Source organism: Elgaria multicarinata, chromosome 8 (genome assembly GCF_023053635.1).
Source record: "Elgaria multicarinata webbii isolate HBS135686 ecotype San Diego chromosome 8, rElgMul1.1.pri, whole genome shotgun sequence".
Lineage (NCBI taxonomy): Eukaryota > Metazoa > Chordata > Lepidosauria > Squamata > Anguidae > Elgaria > Elgaria multicarinata.
Genome location: NC_086178.1, coordinates 92,951,016 through 92,970,749, shown reverse-complemented (window position 1 = coordinate 92,970,749; position 19,734 = coordinate 92,951,016). Strand labels below are relative to the sequence as shown.

General features: G+C 42.6%; 1 protein-coding gene across 1 annotated transcript in view; it reads left to right on the top strand.

Moving 5' to 3' along the window:
• The window catches only part of COL13A1 (collagen type XIII alpha 1 chain), a 121,519-nt gene that overhangs the window by 63,426 nt on the left and 38,359 nt on the right, over nt 1-19,734 (top strand). Inside the window, exons 18-27 of the mRNA XM_063133018.1 lie at nt 698-751; nt 3,833-3,919; nt 6,759-6,803; nt 7,687-7,755; nt 10,196-10,219; nt 12,374-12,427; nt 16,516-16,560; nt 16,930-17,019; nt 17,739-17,783; nt 18,500-18,541. Of these exons, the coding sequence (XP_062989088.1) occupies nt 698-751; nt 3,833-3,919; nt 6,759-6,803; nt 7,687-7,755; nt 10,196-10,219; nt 12,374-12,427; nt 16,516-16,560; nt 16,930-17,019; nt 17,739-17,783; nt 18,500-18,541 (555 nt within the window). The remainder of the gene's footprint in view (nt 1-697; nt 752-3,832; nt 3,920-6,758; nt 6,804-7,686; nt 7,756-10,195; nt 10,220-12,373; nt 12,428-16,515; nt 16,561-16,929; nt 17,020-17,738; nt 17,784-18,499; nt 18,542-19,734) is intronic.

The window sequence follows — 19,734 nt, the reverse complement described above, 5'->3', positions numbered from 1 at the left end:
TTCATCTAATACAGCATCTATTGAACCCAAAGGCATAAAACATTTGGCTATGCAGACCGTATATCTTTTGTGCTATAACATTATATCTTCTTACAGACAAGGCAGATACACCTGCAAAGATACTTAACAAAATCACTTGTTTCGGTTGTAGCAAGTGTCCAGAACTTTCCAGAAACGAGGAATGATCATTGCTGAACAAAAAGTTCATGAAATGAAAAGTGAATGTTTATGCTGTTTGGCTGGCCCTAATTTTCAGAACTTCGCAATATTGGAGAGTTCAGGACGTTTTGCCTAAAACAGGAGTCCAAAACCATCCATATGGGCTCAGTGGATGATCCTGGACATATACAGGATGGCAGCACTTCAGTTTTAGCCCTTGTAATGACTTGCTGCTAGTTCCTGTGCCGCAAAGATGTCTTCCCCAGGGTTCTTTCATAAGAAAGAAAAGGAACCTTTCCTAAGTTAGAGGAACTTTTTACAGCCAAATTTTTAAATTACAATTTTAAAAAATCTGGTTTACATTTATAAAACCATCATCATCAGGTTGATCTTCCTTAGAAAGGAAGGAAAAAGAAAACTGTGGAGAGGTTTATTACATCGTACATATGGACAGATTCACTTCCATTCAGCCAATCCTACCACAAGGTAAATAAATTATTGCAACCAGTATCCAACCATGTCTTTATTTTACCAACAGGGTGAGAGAGGAAAACCTGGTGAGCCAGGACCTCCTGGAACCTTGGGAGAAAAGGTTTGTTTGGTTCCCTAAGTGGGGTAAGGGAAAGTGGTCACAGCTGTATTTCCTTTCATTAATAGCACAGAAACATGTTTGTGGTCCTCCTCCTATACTAGGAATCAGAATGGGCCCCTCCTAAATTGGGCTGAGGGACCTCTGGCCCTCCAGTTCTCATAATCTAAGGTCCTCCTCTGAGTGCCTACTCCAAGGAAAGCTCAGAAAGTGGCAACAAAAGAAAGGGCCTTTTCTGTGCCCCCCCCCCAACTGTGGAACAATATCCCAAACAAGGCCCACCTGGCGCCAACATTGTCATCTTTTCGGCGCCAGATCAAGACTTTTCTCTTTTCCCAGGCATTTAGCAGTATGTAATGTTTTTGTGGTTTTTAATTTTTGTATATTGTTTTAAAGCATTTTTATCTTATGTGAACTGCCCAAAGAGATTCAGCTATAGGGTGGTATACAAATAATAATAATAATAATAATAATAATAATAATAATAATAATAATAATAATAATAATCCCTGACCACTAGTCTTGCTGGCTGGGGCTATTAGGAGCTGGAGTCCAAGAGCATCTGGAGGATGCAGGACCTGCCACTCGCAGTGTGTTGGACTCCTGCTCAAGATTCCAGCCAGTCATGGCCCTTTCCAGGCTACTCCATTCCATTCCCATCCTCCTCTCCTCCACACACAAATCAATCAGCATTCTGTGCCCACTAAGCATGCTCAGTCCTACTCCATAAGCTGTTTTTGAGGTCCCCCTTATTTTTTTTCCTAATGATCTTTTTGTACATCTGTAAACCTTAGGGATCCCTTGAGCTGATGATACTTTCGTCTTGTGCCGGGATGATGCTGTTTGACTACATAGGGACTGACATTCAGAGAACTAAGTTCACTATCTATGATGTTATCAGGCAACTGACTAAGGGGTATTATCAGAAAAACCTTCTCAAGGCAGCTTTCTCTCTCCCCCACCTCTCTCCCACACAGAAGGCCTGTTTGTTTAAAATATCGCTATGCCACCTTTCAGGGCAGAAGGCCTCCCAAGGTGGCTTACAACATTCTAGGGGTGTGCACGGACCCCCCGCTCCGCTTCACTTGCAGATCCGCCATTTTCCGGATCGGGCCGCTCCGCCCCGCCCCCGCTCCGCCCACTTCCGCTCCGCTCCGCCCGGAGCTCCGGATCCGGATCCGGAGCTCCGTTTCCCCCCCCCCATAGGCTTGCATTGAAAGCTAAAAAATTATACAACTTTTTTTCTGTTCAAGTTAGAAACCTCATGTTTGGCACCATGACACCTCATGGGGATATACACACGCATGCCAAGTTTCAAAGCAATCCCATCATCCCCTGATTTTTGGCAAATTTTTGAAAATCGGGCACCCACACACAACATCCCTGCGAGGTGGGCAGGGGAGGAGGGAGGGAAGGCAGGCAGGCATGCAGCTGGCATTTCTGGGGGCATAAGGAAGTGAGCCAAGGATAAGCCAGTAATGCATATAAAATGGAATAAATCAATCAATAAACAAAGGAGGGGTGGAATTAAAAGCAGCAGTGTTGCTCAATAAACAACAAGAAGAACTTTTTTTAAAAGGCTATATCTGTCTTTTACCAGCAATAGGGGGACGTGCCCGGGGGAGGGGGAAGTAGCTGCCAGTTCAAGACACTGACAGCCACAGCTCCAAGAAGAAGTAAAACGCTCACTTCGACTCAGAACAGGCATTGCTCCACCACTGAAAAGTGACCATTCACTTCAACTCATGATAGGCATTGCTCCACCGTTTTACTCTCTTTGGAAGGCTCTATGGCCTTCCAGTGCAGGAGAGAGTGGGGGCACGTCCACGATGAGATGCCCTAGGGGAGCTCATCCCCTTGCACCACATCGATTCAGTTGTTCACCAAGGTTAGGGTGGGGAGCAGTGCTGTGTTTCTATCTCTTATTCTTGGCTTAGCATATGATTTCAGGTTGTGTTTGTGCATTTGGTGGGGCTACTGTGTTAAAAAACACGGGGAAAAGCCCGTTCAGATGAAGAAAGAGAAGTTTCCCAGAATCCCAAGTTACCTGTTTTGCCTATGCCCTCCTCCAACTTTGGGATCATCATGACCGGGAGCTGACTCTGCCCCTCAGCCCTTTGAAAAAGGTATTTTTCCCGCCGATTTTTTAAAAACTTCTAGCCCGCGACCCGTACGATGCAGAAAGTTGAGAGTGGTCTCAAAATGACCCCCATCCACGACTCTCTGTGCACAAGAATTTTCAGAACGATAGCTTAAACCCCCCCCAGTTATCCCCGATTCTTTCCCTCAATGCAATCCTATGGGCGAAAAGCCGAAAACGCAGTTTGAGCCGCGCGGTTGACCCGATTTTCACAAAAACATTGCACGTGAACCACAGCACGCAGAAAGTTGAGAGTAGTCTCAAAATGACCCCCATCCACGACTCTCTGTGCACAAGAATTTTCAGAACGATAGCTTAACCCCCCCCCCAGTTATCCCCGATTCTTTCCCTCAATGCAATCCTATGGGCGAAAAGCTGAAACGCAGTTTGAGCCGCGCGGTTGACCCGATTTTCACAAAAATATAGCACGTGACACGGACAACGCAGAGAGGTGAGAGTGGTCTCAAAATGACCCCCATCCACGACTCTCTGAGCACAAGAATTTCCAGAGCGATAGCTTCAAAAACAACGTAGTTATGCGCGATTATTTGCCGCAATGCAATCCTATGGCGAAATGTTTTCAAGATGGCGACCGGAGCGCTCCGCCTGAACTCGGAGCTCCGAAAAATGGTCGCTTCTCTTCGCCTTGCTTCTAGGGGGTCCACGGTCCGCTCCTACTCCGCCTCTGGGTAAGGCGGAGCAGGCCAATCCGCTACTGCTTCTATGCTCCTAATCGGAGCGGAGCACATCCCTACAACATTCACATTCATATAACAAAAAAACCTGATACAATACTAAGCAGCAAATATTCATAAAACAACAGACACCAGCAATAAAACATTACTAAAAGCCTACAGCATAATTGTAGCTACAGAGCAGAACGGTATAGAAAAATACAACACATAATAATCATTTAACCCTTGTTCACCCTTTGGTATATCTAGGGAGAAAAAGGAGATTCTGGCAATGCAATTGGAGGAGGCAAAGGAGAACCTGGGCCACCGGGATTACCTGGGCCTCCAGGACCAAAGGTGAGTACATTTTTATATACACATGGGCCTAATGAAGAATATTCCAGAATGGGTTAGAATTTGCTTTTCTCTAGTTTTCATGTGAGGAATACCCTCTTCACCATGTACATTGATGGTGCTATATAAATTAATAATAATAATAATAATAATAATAATAATAATAATAATAATTTAGGGCATTTTACTTATTTCAAGTGCTGAAGACCAGCAAATAGCAACAGGGGAATAAAACCTGCTCTTTATTTTCTTTAAAGAGGATGTGATCAAAGTTCCCTGTCTTCATGTAGACAAGTGGATAAGGATGATGCGTGTACCAGGTCTCTAGAATTTTCAGGCAATCTCTTTTTCATGGAAACTCAATAAATAAATATCCCCACTATAGCTACTGTGAAACACAGAGTCAGTATTTTTTTTTAAGAAAAGAAAAATACACTGTTATCTGGGACAGGGTAACTTCCAGTTTATACTGACATAGTTTTATATCTAGAAAGGGGAGCTGTCTCCATGGCACCGAGCTGGTGCTGCATTGCCGCTAAACCCTGTGGTTTCACTTACCCAGGGTGGCATCAGTTAATCCCTACGTCAAGGAGGGAACATGGGATTTGTGGGACGGACGCAAGAAATAAGAGACGACACAAGTGCTGGGATTTAAACTGGGCCACTTTTATTCAAGATCTGCAAAGGGGAGTTCCCATCGGGCATCCAGCCAGGCCTCCGTTCAGGCCTTCCTAAGTGAAGGGGCGAGCTTTCCTGGCCCAGGGGGTGGCGCTCAGTTTCGCCACCCTGCTGTCCATCCCCTACGTGGGGTAGGGAGACCTTCCCTTGTCACCCCCAACCCATGCCCCACAGGTTCAAGGTGGGTGAGGGAGGTCGGCCTCAAAGGCGGTCCTTATCCCCCAGCCTGGCCACAAGGCTCAACACTGGGAGCCCTCGGGAGCCACCTATCACTGAAACAGTGCCTTGGAAGCTCGCCATTATATTCCCTCTGGATGCCCCTTCTCTACCTGCCAGAATTAGGTGACCAGATTAACTCGCAGCCAAATTGACCTAGTTATGCTCCCCCGATGTCTTACAGTGTGGAGTAGGCGAAACAACTCACTCCCAATTCAGAGCGTGAGCAAAAAATTCCTACTCGGCCCCCTAGTGGCGACCCATAGTACACACTGTCTAGAGGGAGGGAGGGAGGGAGCCGCAGAAGCAAGAGCACTTGGAGGGGTCAGGCACCTACCTTTAAGGACCTGACCCCTCCCAGCCCCAGTGGCGGGAAATCCTGCCAATGCAGGATAGACACGTCTGCTCCTTGCCCCGCCCACAAAACCCTCCCCATGCCCAGGCTTTGCCGGGCATGGCAGAATGGGCCTTCTGGCAGTCATCCAGGTGCTGGAGCCGGCCCCCGCCCTCTTCCTGGCTTTTGCTGGTCGCCACCTGCCAGGACCACCCCCTGGATTGGCCATGGAGTCAGGTCAGATGGCAGAAGAGCTGCAGTGTCCTCGCTCCCACCAAAACTCAGGATAAGGCCTGATTTCTTTACCCCACAACCCTGCAAATCTGCAGCTGCATCATATAACTAACACAGCACATATTCACAGCCACTGTGGGGCTTTGAGCACGTATAGACAGCCCAAAGACCGTAATATAGAGTCAGACATTCGAAATGAGAATAAATACATTACTTCAAGTTTTAAAAAGCAAGTATTGCTTAGTAGTTAAAGAGTTAGAAGTCTTGCAAAGTTTTTTTTTCCCGCCAGTTAAAAACTTGATAGTTCTTCTACAATGAAGGACAAACTGTGTACTGTAGCATAAATTAATACTTTCCTCTGAAAAGGATTTCATAAGTTCTACTCTATGGATCTAGAATGCAGAGATGTTTTCAGCAGGAAAAAGCCTTGTAAACCCCATGAGCAAGGATTGCTTGTGTCTTCTCTACAGTGCCTAGCATACTGTTGGTACTCAGTGAATGATATTAGTTGTGATGATAGCAGTATTACTATTATCACAACTAATATTCATTTTATTCATATCAAGATTGAAGTATTACTACTTTAACTACCATTAGTAACTGGTAAGCCACCAATCTTTTGAGTGTTCGATTGCTGCTTGAACGATGCTATCTCTTTCTCCTCGAACTATTATTCATCCTAATATGGATTTCAGTACGAGGCAAGGGTCTAACTCTACTGTTGCCCTCTCTGAAAATATTGTTTTGACAAGGGCAAAGAACTGAAGTGCCTGTCACGGTTATTAAGGTGGCCAGATGCAAAGGAGAATCACCTTTAAGGGTTGTATAGAACAGGGAATTGTGGCAGGTTAGAACAGGGAATTGTGGCAGCTTGTCATGTATGGGTGGGGAAGCAACGCCTGCTGAAATGGTTGTACCTAGCTCTTAAAGGCAGAAGGGACCTTTTCTCCTTTGATTCTGGTCACCTTGTCATTATCACGAAAAGCATTGCATTGGTCACCCTTGTGGTGCCACTGCTCTATGCTTCACCTTTGCTGCAACTATACAGTCTAACCTTATAAAGGTACACAAGATTTCAAACAGGCGCAGCAGAAACACCCAGCATGGACTTTGCTTTATCCTAAATTCTAGAGGATCCATACATTGTGTTGAAAAACCTGTTCCAGTCAGCATATCCAGCCCATGGCAGAGGTTTAAAATGCACAGGTGATTGCATGTATATTGTAAACGCCATGTGAAAAACATGGATCATGTGAATCCATCCTTGGTTATCAAAAGTCACTCTGTCTCCCATGAATCCTCAGTCAACATAATTATGTAAGGCCATTTGGATAAATAAGATTGTAGCAGTTCACTAACTCAATGGTCTCCATATTACAGGGAGAAGCTGGAGCTCCTGGGGAACAGGGGCCTTTTGGCCCAAGGGTAAGTATTTTTTTACTCTTCCGTCAGGGTCTACAGTATATTAATGAATAGTCCTTAGATGAGGAAACAGTGGGTTTCTCTACATTTTTTTTTTTAAAAAATGCACTGCCTTCCCGTGAATATCTGCATTTGCTTTATTTCTTGGATGTGATTGGCAGCATTACACAAGTGACCATGTGGTTTTAAATTGAGTATTTCCTAATCCATGTGCTCAATTGACTATACTGAGACAGTGCCATAGGGTAGCATTATTATAGCGCAACTTCAAGATTACACGCTGGGAGAATTCCCGAACATTATCTCTGGGTTTTTTAAAACCGCAAAAAAATCCAGATATTCCAGGGTGAGAGGAGCCCTGGATGCTGACAACATTGTGAAATGAACCCGCAAACTTCCATGAGTGGCCAATCACAAGCATGCTGTAAATCACTCATTTAGAGAACCTCAGCATTATTGTCAACAGTCGGTACCCTGTGCTGCTTCAACCTATTTATTTATTTATTAAAACATTTGTATCCTTCCCTATTATCACTGGGATCTCAGTTTTCCTCCTCAGTTACAACAGATGTATTTCTGGTTTGTACTGCAAAAAATGGCTCAAAGCATATGGATTAAATTGGCCATCATAAATGTGTTTAAATGCCCGTCTCTAAAAATAGATACATACAGCTTTGCTATTGATCTGTGTGAACACTGTATGTGTAAAAAACAATGTGTTAAGCGTCATCCTGGACTGCTAGCAAAAATCTGAATATTATCCCAATGCGCTTTTTAAATCCTGCAATTTAACAGGCTTTTATTAGAAATCAGTAGTGCTCCAGACATATCGAATCTAGATGGAAACTCCAGTTTTTAACCACATACATGGTTGATTTTTGTACAGGGTTTCAAGGGTGAACCAGGAAAGAATGAAATGGTAGATTACAATGGCAATATCAATGAAGCTTTACAGGTAAGAAAGTGACATATACAAGACCAGAACCATGTGTAATCATGACGCTCCAATTACCTTTTTGCTTATTGTTTCCAGATGATATTCTGTGAAGAGTAACTGGCTGTTTCTTGCTGTTTGTGTTAGAGCAAGTGATCAACAAACACAGTTAACATATATAGAGACATATGCACATATATAGAGAATTAGGCACCCTTTCTATGTGTACCTCTTCTGATGAGGGAACTGCACTGGCTACCTATTCGCTACCGGGCCAGGTTTAAGGTTCTTGTACTTGTGTACAAAGCCCTAAACAACTTGGGACCAGGATACCTGAGAGCGCCTTCTCCCTTACCAACCTGCCCGGTCACTGAGGTCATCCAAGGGCCTGCTCCTGGTAGTTCCACCTAGATCCATCCTCCGATTGGACTCCACCAGGGGAAGAGCCTTCAGCGTGGTGGCACCCCTCCTGTGGAATTCCCTGCCTCTGGAGGTCAGACAGGCTCCAACCTTGTACTCCTTTCGGTGCCTCCTGAAAACATCTTTATTCCAAGAAGCCTTTCTTTAACATGCAGCCTTGGATTTCTGTTTTTGTTTCTTTTTAAATATTGTTTTAACTGCTCCAAAAAATTTCAATGGGGAGCAGTATATAAATATTCTAAATAAATAAATATTACAATCAATCACAGTTATGGATGGGAGAATCAACAAAGCTCAACTTATTGAGTTTCTCCAAGTTCCACCTCCAAGCTTGGTCCACGTCATTTCCTGATTGCACACTGCTTTTTGTTGTTCGTCAAACAGGAAAAGCACACACTTGGGTGTGCATTTTTTTTTAAAGTGTGTGCCAAAATTGACTTAAACATAAAAATGTGCATTTTTCCAACATACACATTTTTTTGAACCAGCACAAGTTTGGGAATGTGTGAGCTTTGTTAGGAAAATGCACTTGCTTTTCTCACCCCAAGCAAGAACCACCTTTTCTCTCACACACCTGGAGGTTCATCAGACGAGCGTTTTATCACATGCTCGCTATTGCCCACTTACAGATATGCGCACATCTTTTATACGACCTTGTTCACCTCCTGCGCGCCTCCTGCTCCTTCCGTTTGTTTTTCTATCGCAAAGTAGACCCCAAAAAATCCACTTTTTTTTAATGGAATGTGGCGTGATCTCCTGCTCTGTGCAGGAAAAGTGGCACGATCAAAACAGCCCCTAAATGGGCCACGTGGTCTTTGTTTACTTCCTCTTTCCCCTCCGCGAAGAAAGAGGAAGTAATGAGGGACAGAAGCGGAGGCAGGGAAGCAACGGTAAAGAAATTTCTCCAGTGTGATGATGCTGCTACCAGGAATTTTAAGGCTCAGGCCCAACTATTTACTCTGTTCTCTATCTTCGAGGATACACAGACTTTACTTGAACAATAAACAAGTAACTGTTAAATGGCTCTATTAATATAGGTTTCCTCAAACATAATACTCACAAAATCACTCTCAAACAATCCTGGCACAATCACCACAAATCATCATTGAATCCTTAACTCACTCATTCTCAATCCAAAAATCCTAACTCTGTTCTAAACCCAATCTTATCTCAAATCCCCATCTCTCATCTTCTTTCATCCCTGTCTCCCCTCCCACAGGCACAGCACCTAGTTTATATAGCACAAATACACACTTCACCCCCTCCATCTCTCTCAGCCAATCAGCTCACATCTACAAATCCACCATTCTCACCCTAGAGATATTTACCAAACCACGCATAAGAAGAATACATGGTTACAAATATAAACTCAGTATGAACAGACATGTAACATCATATACACTAATCAACAATTTGACTATCTGAAGCCCGATTGACGTGTACTTTGAGTCATATCAACTTGCAGGGCCTGAGTCTGGAGTATGTGTACAAGAAACGTTGTATGGCAATTGCTTCTGGATTTAGCTGGGGGAGATGGGTTTGGATGTCAAGATGCTGGAGCGATATTGCTTTTGATTAGCACTGTCTGCCTGAATACTTGCTTCTATGCATGTATAATGTTTTTAATGGCCTGTGTAATGGACTTTTTAGTGTTTTTGATGGCCTGTGGCTTTATGCTTTTATTAATTGTTGTGCAGCACCTTGATGGCTTAACAAAAAATACAATATATAAATGATAATAAGTAATAATGGCTGCTCAACCTGTAAATTTCTAAATGAATAGGTAGGTAAGGAGGCAGGGAGGGAGATCGATCGATCGATAGATAGATAGATATTGATAAAATCTTATAAACTATAAGGCTGCAAGGCCCACTTTTCCAAAGAAAATGTATGCTGTAAAAGTTATTTTGCAGTTCTAATAGCGAAATACTACCTAATATTTCATTATGATTTTGATTAATTACATAAACATGAGTTTTCTTTGGAAAGGAAAAGAAATATATTGCCTCTAAAACACACGGACATTATTTCTTTTCTCCAGGAGATCCGAACCTTGGCCCTTATGGTGAGTCAACATTTTCCCTGTATGTAGTTTGGTTTATTATCAGATCAGTTATATAAAAGGGGCAGAATCAACTAGACTGGCAGGTTTATTTTAATAGACTGTGGGCATGTCTACACCAGCCCTTTTTCCCAGGGTCATTCCTAGATCATCCCTGTGCATCCAAATGACGCACAGGGAATCCTGGGGGCAAGCAGGGATGACCCCTCCATTTTCATGGGGTCCTGATTTTTGCCACAGTCCTGGAACCATCCCTGCGAGTAGCAGGGCTGAAGCACCGAGCTGTTTTTTTGGGGGGGGCACGTGTCCTTTGGGTGTCAGAGGCCAGCAATTTCGCCACCCCAGGGATGGCATGGGTATGGTGGGCATGGGTTGTTTTTTTAAAATTATATCTTTTCGATTCGCGCGGCTCCTCTTCTGAAAAAAAAAAAGGTGTCCATGAAGTCCCTCTTCCTTTCTGGGATGTTATGTGGCCATCTAGATGCTGGGGGAGAATCATGGAAGCAGGTAAGTCCACGATCCTCCCCCTCCCTCCCTCTACACCCTTAGGTGTAGACATGCCCTGTGTGTCACACTAAGCCAAAGATCACACATGCAGAAGTCGCCTTTGCATTATGAACACAGAGAACACAGAGGTGTACGTTCTCATTGTTCTTCTTCTCCGGCACTGCGCTACACATCAGGCCCAGCACCACCAGAAGCACCCTGGGAGGACCTGCCCCTGAAACCTACCCAGGGTCTTGTATTTTATGTTAACTTGGAAAACCCTTGCCAAGACTCTGCTGTAAGCAAAACAGATCCCTCGTCTCACATTGTCATTTTTTAAAGAAAAACATTTTAAATAGGGGTTTGTTTGTTTTTTAAAGAGATGTATAGTTTGTCCAGCAGTGTGAAAGAAATACACTGCTTGAGGCAACACCACCAGATCTGGCAGTGGGAATCTCCTAGAGACCACATGAGTGTTGTTACAACACTCTTGTCTGAATCTAGCACCATGGTTTGCTGAGAGAGGACTTATAGTATCAATAGGAAAAAAAATCTCATGTCAGTATTAGTCTCAGGAAAGAAAGGAAATGGATTGAATGGATATTTTTATTTTATTTCATTTTTTAATCACAGAATTCCTCCAAGGAGATCAGAGTGATGTACACATTTTATCCACTCAACAACCCTGTGAAGTAGGTTAGGCTGAGAAAGAATGACTGAGCCTTCATAGGAAACTAGGCGTTTGAACCTGCATCTTCCTGATTTAAGTCCCACACTCTAGCCCACCTTCCCCCAACCTGGTGCTTTCCACATGTATTCCCTGGCGGGGAATGAGAGAGTTGGTCCAGTACATCTGGAGGGCACCAGGCTGGAGAAGGCTGCTCTAGGCACTATACCGTGCTGGCATTCTATTATTATTTTATGTATTTGGCATTTAACCTGCACTATCAAATGAATTATTATGGTACCTCTGCTTACTTGACATTGGACAATGGATCCCACAGTTTTGAAGGATGCAAAGATAGTTTAAAAACAAATCCACAAAATTGCAGTATGTTTCCTTGTATCTGATATTCTCCTTTTCCCTCTTTAGAAATATATATTTTTCACATATGTCCTGTTTTTAAAGACCTTTATTACCTAGGGCTGGCTGGCTGTGAGGGAATCCAGCTCTTTTTTGGGCTTTCCTGGCTCAGTTTACATTTGCAAAGCTGAGATGCGAGCTTTTTCACAAAATCCAGAAACTCTTTTAACTTTTAGTTTTCTTAAATTGATATTTACGCAAATTGCACCTGCAATTTCCATAATTTGTACAAATTGCAGCTGTGATTTGTGCAAGTTATGGCCACAATTTGCACAAATTAAGCATATTATGGACAAAAATTAAGCAAACTGCTGCCCAAATCCATGTGCTGATACAAGAAAAAAAATCTCAAAAATCCACGAGTTGGGCCAACTTGATCTGCATAGAGTTGGACCAGGTCACAGGGAAGCAAGCCAAAGTCTGAGGGGCCAAGATGATGGAAGTTCCACAGCTTCACCCTCTGGATGGATTCCTCCATCCCTATCCTTACCTATTCTAAATTTAAAAAAATTGATTTTTTTTAAAAAAGGTAAACAGGTTGTTTTGTTTTCATATTATTTGAACTATGGATTTTTTTCTTGCATTAGGGACCTCCCGGACTGCCAGGTGTTGCAGGGCCATCAGGACCACCTGGACAGAAGGTAACAGTTGACCATGGTGATTCATAAACATGGGCCATATCCATCAAAGTGAAAGCACTTTTGGTCCCATAGATTTCAATCCAAAAGATTCAGGCATCTTTAATAAGATTTTTTTTAAAGTCCAATTGGATTCTGCTCCAAGTCTACTTAAAATCGGGACATTCGCATGCTACATGACTAGTAGAGTTACACGCACTGTATATTTTCTTCATTCCTTAATGAATAGTTATTTATTAGTTATTTATTCATTTGTAATATTTATATACCACTAGATATAATAAAATTCCTAAGTGGTTAACAAAATCACATTTAAAATACACTATTAAACACAATTCCAATAACAATAACAATACAAGGAGCAATAAGATGGAACAGCATATAGTTAATTTCTGTTAAATACAAGCCAGAGAAAGCCTAGGTGAACAAGTGCGTTTTCAGAGGCATTTGAAACATGCCATATTTTCTAACTTCTGAACTGTATGTGGGTGGGTGGAGGTTTCTACCAGTGCATGTCTATGTGGTCCCTATGAAGAAACGGGCATAGTTGGCACATCAACCAAAGTTGGTAATGGGTGCTCCAAGGTCACTTCCAGTGACAGAGATGGTGGATCCAGGAGCACCCCCAAACTACAAGCCTGTTCTTTCAGGGGAGTGCAACTGCACCTAGGACAGGCAAACATCCCAATTCCCAGACTTGGGAAGTGCTCACCCATAGAGTGTCTGTCTTATAAGACAGAGCTTCAGTTTATTAGCCTTCATCTGACCCGTAACTGCATCTAGGCACCAGTTCAGAACATGCACAGTCTCTACCAATTCAGATGTCATAGAGAAATACAACTGGGTATCATCAGCATATTGGTGACACTTGCCTCAAATCTCCTAATGACCACTCCCAACAGCTTCACATTATAATAAATAGCATTGGGACAAGATGGTGCCCTGTGGCACCCCACAATTCAACTGCCAAGGTGCAGTCACTCAGTGTTATTCTCTGGAACTTACCCCACAAGTAAGAGCAAAATCACTGTAGAACAGTGCCTCCGACTCCCAACTCACAGAAGTGATCCAGAAGGATACTGTGGGCAACAATATCAAAAGCTGCTGAGAGATTAAGAAGAAGTAATAGGGTTGCACTCTCCCTGTCCCTGTCCTGAAGGAGGTCATCCATCAGAGTGACCAAGGCCAACTCTATTCCAAATCAGGCCTGAACCCAGACTAAAATGGAACCAGATAATCAGTTTCATTCAAAAACATCTACAGCTAAGACATCACCACTATCTCGAGCACTCTGTCTTAGATCCCCAAATCTTAATGAGTCCCCCACCTCTCCAGTGAGGGACTGGCACCAGGAGACCAAATTTCACGAGGAAGTGGTTGACCATGACAACAGGATGGTTTCCAGATCACATATAATATATGTTATTATATATAATAATGTCTTTCTTGTCTACCATTCTACCTTTTATTAGTTTCTACTCTCTTGGGACAAGGGTGTGATGTGCTATTCTTGTTCCTTCCTAGATTAAGTATTGTGTATGCTGTTAATGGCAAAAAATATTTGATAAGCAATAAATTAAAAATATGCTTAGAGAGTGGCTGAAACAAGAAGCCTCTCACCCATCCTTGTTTCAGTCAGCTGCATCCTGAAAGCTTTTGTTTGTGCATGTTACATTTTTTTACCCCTGCCTGCAATACCTGAGGTAAACGCACATTAAGGGCATCTTCAGACAGAGCTTTTCTCGCATAGTTTACCGCTTCTTCCTGTTCTGGATTCTTTTCGGGATTTAAATGGGGTCTTTATATGGCCGGTTCTTCTTTTTATGCATAACACTATATGCCATTTTCACGGATGGGTGAAGCTGACAAGATGTTATTGGACATCCACGCCTCTGACGTTGTCCTTTCCTTCTCTCAGCGTGAAATGGAACACATCTTCTCTTCTATGGAGAGTAAATAGAAAGGGCTAAAAGTTTTACGGGCATTTCCCATTGTTAAGCGCTGATTCTTCACAAATTCAGAGGTCTGTGTCTTTGGAAGCCCACCTCCCCACCCCCCACGTGCAAGTCAATATTGTCCCTGTAAAAGCAACCAGTAACTTTTCTCGTTTGAGTGCATACTGGGAGAGGGGATTAAATGGAAACAGGTTGGGTTCACATCCTCCTCCCCGTTGTCCAACTGCTTAGGCATTCCTGAAATATGGAGCTGAGCAGGAGGGGCGGGAAGAGACACAACTGATCCTCGTCAGTACTGATGTTAACACTGCACCGCCCAACACCCGCCCACCCAAGCTGGACATAATGCAATGGGAGGATTACACAGGGAGTCGATGGCGGTTTCATCGCATGACTGCCAAAAAGTACTGCATTTTCTTCGTAGCAAAATAACACATGAAAAGTGGGGGAAGAGGTGGGACAAGGACTGCATGGCAACAGCACTGTGTAAAGCATGCAGGAAAAACTGTGACCAAACTATGATGATCACACAAAAAATCGCCTGTCTGAAGGACCCCTAAGTACAGGGAGAGATGGCAGTTACACCTGGTTATAAAATTAATTTACCTTAGGAAAATGACTTTAAAAACATAACATATGCAAAAGTCTTCCACTAAGATTAATTTTACGTCATGGTTTTATGTCTGATGATTGCACCATTATGAGCAACTAGTTTATCCCCAGGGGACACAAAGGAAGCACACCACAAAACTGAGTGCTGAACTTTAATTGCCCCCCTTTAAGTACATACCATTAACACTGGATGAGTATGGTGGACACTAAAACGCAGCTGGAGGAATAGGCTGCATTTCTTCATGAAAAGTTAACCCAAAATTTTGATGCCCTTGAATGTAATCCCTCTGTGAAATGTATGATGAAATGGGAGTCCTACAGCACCATTATTGTGATGCAAATAAGAATGCCAGATTGCTACCTAGAGATTCCACAGAAGAGCAAGAGACAAGTCCAGCGACATGATTTCCTTTTGGTCTTGTTATCCATCTATTCTCTCCTCCACTTGCTGTAACAAGCAGACTCCAGTTATGCTGCAGAACAGATGGGGGAAAGGGGCAGAACGAGCCGGTATAGCCATGGCTACCTCATCTCCCTCTGCATCAGGGAATTTATAGTCTGGATTTCAAGGTAGCAACCTGACAACCACTCAAGTAAATTAGCTAATAGGAACAATGGGCATTATCCAATGTTTCTGCTTCGCTTACACCATTGATGTAGCACTAGTGTAAGCGACCTCTAGTGCAATGCCAATACAGTATGCTGGCATGACGGGGCTCCCCGGGGGGGGGGGGGGAAGGCACAAGTATGGGGGAAATGCTTTTCAGTTGTTCCATAACTTATCACCTGAATATACTAGGGTTACTTAGAGCCATGTATTAACCAATGAAGCACTCAATTAATACTGTATTTCTTCGATTCTAAGATGCACTTTTTCCCCACATAAACATCTCTAAAAACGGGGTGCGTCTTAGAATCGTGGGTGCGTTTATTATTTCTTAGAATCAAAGCCTTTTTTCTGTTGATGGTACAGAAATTAGTGTGCGTCTTACAATCGATGGCGTCTTAGAATCGAAGAAATACGGTATATAATCTCAATCTTTTCTTTATCCCACCAAACTTCAAGTGCCATCCCTAACCAGCCTTCCCTAACCTGGTGCCCTCCAGATGATTTGGACTACAACTCACAGCATTCCTGACTATTGGCCATGCTGGCCTGTTTGCATTCTCTTCTCCTCCTTATTGTTTTATTATGATTTTATTAGAATGTAAGCCTATGCGGCAGGGTCTTGCTATTTACTGTTTTACTCTGTACAGCACCATGTACATTGATGGTGCTATATAAATAAATAAATAAATAAATAAATAAATAATAATAACTAATAAGAGTTAAAATCCAAAACATCTGGAGGGCACCAAGTTGGGGAAGCCTGCAATAGAATGTTCCTTCTATCTCCATATTTTTTGTCAACTCTTAAGCTTTCTATACAAATAAGTAAAATGGCTCTTTACATCTCTCTCTCTCTCTCTCTCTCTCTCTCTCTCTCTCTCTCCCCGCCCCCAACATTGGTTTCTGCACCTTAGGGTGAAGTTGGCCTGCCAGGTCCTCCTGGACATGATGGAGAAAGGGTAAGGAATGGGAAATGGGAGACGTGCGATGTGTCAATTCGGATGGCCAATAGGGAATAAAAAGTGATGAACATTACTAGGCCCTTTGAAGTAGGGCGAAAGTGCTTGCTTGACTTGTATTGAATGTGCTTTTTAGCTATGGATTATGTCAAGTAACGTGTTGGAGAGAAAACTGTGGAAGATAAATTAACTTCTGCAGAGAAAGGCTGCAAAGGGTGTCGTCTTGGGCCCCTTGCCAATACTAGTCAGATTCCTAAGTGCTTGGATGGCAATATTGGTCCAATCTGATAAAGCAAGCAATTATCACATATTTCCCATAGAATGGTTGCGTATTTAAAAATAAATAAATAAATATTTCTTCCCATACAGGGTCTTGATGGCCTGACTGGAGAAAAGGGTGAACAAGGGATGCCAGGACCTCCAGGCCTAATAGGCCCAATTGGACTTCCAGGTTTTACAGTAAGCAATCCAAAAAACATCCACCACCTCAGAGAAGATCAAGTACTGCAAAGCGTTGCATCCCATTGGAAACTACTTGAGCTTTTTCTCAACTGAAGTTTAGGCTGCAGTCTACACAGTTACCTGGGAATAAGCCGTATTGAACTCAGTAGGGCTTATCACTGAGTAGACATGGGATAGGATTGCATTGTTAGTGAGTTTGTGGTTGAGGTGAGGTTTGAACCAGGAACTGCCAGTACCACAGTTCTCACAATAGTCACCACTTATCACCCTTCAAATTCTTGATTATTTTTAAACTAAGAATGCAGAAAATTACTCTAGGTGGAGAAAAATTGGATGTGTGTAGGCAAGCTTATCTCTGGAATAAAGTGGGTTCCAATCAGTTGTGTGAGCCAGAGATGCAGACTTTCTGGGAATATGTTTCTTAAGAGTTCAAATACTGTGATTCCTTTCTGTAAGCTGTTTATAGATTTATGGCATTGCCTAAATTTGGTAGCATAGTGGTCAAGTATTCAAAGACAGCTGGTATTGCAAATCTAGGCAGCCGGTGGTATTTTTTTTAGGGACTGTAAGCATGACGGCAGTTTTGTTTACTCCTTAATGGATGTTTTCATCTGAACTTTCAGCAGTGTGAAAATTGCTAATGTTGTCAAGCTCAAGAAAGAGTTATTGTACTAGTGCTGGGATTTATATTATAATGATCATTGTTGCATTTTTAGGGAGAAAAGGGAGAACTTGGAGAAAAAGGAGACACTGGAGACTCAGTAAGTTACCTTGCCACAATTTATCATTTTAAAAATAACCAAGAGGGCATCACACTATCTATCAATGGCATAGCTGAAAGCATCCCCCCCAGGGTTTCATGGGTTGTGAACATCAAACTGCCTACTCCTTGGTAGTTCTACTAAAGTAGCCCAGCCTAGTTGTGATTGCACCAGACCTGCTGCGTAGGCATAAATCTGCCCGGGAAGGGTCCATTTTTAACTACAGGAATGGTGTGTAGCTGAGGAGTGCAGAACCTTTCTCTACCCGAAGCACTTCTCTCCTGGCTACCTACACTCTTAGCTTTTGTTTAGTTCAAAAGCTAAGAGACACTCATCCCCAAAGCCCTTTTGTGGTTAAAAATGTACCCCATCGCCTCTTTCGATGTGTCAGAAACAAATCAGTACTTAAACATACAGATGTGCTGACATCACATCTGGAGTATCCCAAAGTCAGTGGTTTCAGAAATACACATAGGAGCTGTAATCCCAAGCACATTAAATAGCAAATAAACATGCATAGGATTATATTGCACATCACATGGAACTCAGTGGCATTTATGTCTGAACAACATTCTTGGAATCAGGCTGGTGCATTTGTTTACAGAATAGTTATTCACATTTTTCATACATCTGCCTTTTTGAAGATTACATAATATGCTTTTATTAAAGTTATTTACTATGGCAATGACATTTGTTTTTTCTATTTTGGGTTTCAGGTAACTGGGCCACCAGGGCCCCAAGGCCCACCAGGGACATCAGTAAGTCCTATTTGTAATATAATGCATTATAAAGTTAAGCTACTGCCTTGAGTTTCCCCCTATCCTATCTCCTTATCTTGAAGAAATCCTCTATGTGCACATGCACACCCACCCACCCCTTACAGATCTTTGCAGGCCCTGCTCATTGGCCCATCTGTGCAGCACACGAGATAGGGCCTTCTTAGTGGTGGCCCCTACCCTATGGAATTCCTTTCCAAGAAACATACAGCTGGCCCCATCTGTCATGGCTTTTAAAACTTGTTTTATCTGGCTTTAAATTGAAAAGTTGTTTATTTGATACGCTGCTACTGCTGATAGTTTTGAGTTTTCTGGGCTGTAGGTGGCTTTTTTTCAGTTAGTTGTTTATTAATGCTAATTTGTGGTTTTACCAATATATTATATTGGAAAATGTATGTTTGTGTTATTATTGCAAGCCAGCTGAGAAATACATGGGATAAATAAATAAGAATCTACAGAATTTGATATTTATATGGCATTATTTCAATGGAGCATCGTGTGCATCTCCACTCATGTAGGGGTGGCAACTGTCTGTGCTAATGGTAGAGCACAAGTACGAGTGCAGAAAATCTCAGGAAACCAAGTGAATTTTACCCCAGGACACTCCTGTCTTCACTATGAGCTAGTAATTTAAATGTATTATAGTTATTTAATACATTTTTATCCTGTCTCTCCCATAGTTGGAGGTGGTTGACAGACAAATTTGGAATATACATATGCTAATACTCTACATATGCTAATACTTCCTAGCAAAAAGAAGTCTATGGGTTTCTTCACATGAGTAAAATAAACCTTGCTTATGACTGCTCACTCCCGGAAGTTCGCACATTCTTTTGATGACGTTGACATCAGCCAGGACGTCTCCTGCAGTTTGCCCCCCACCCCCTTATTCCATTTTAAAATAGATCAGAGAAAAGCTGGAATAAACTCTAATGGTGCAAATTGAGCTGTGTGTAAAGCTGGGGTTGCACTGTGAACTTGCTGAGGAAGGACTTTCCTGTGTCTGCAATCAATCGAGGGAGAAGAAGGTAAAATGATCACCCCAACTCCTTTAACTTCACTGGGACTTACTCCCAAGTAAGTGTGCTGAGGACTACAGACTTATAATGCGATCTTACATCTACTCAGAAGTAAGTCCTGTTGTGTTCAATGGGGCTTACTCCCAATAAGTGTGC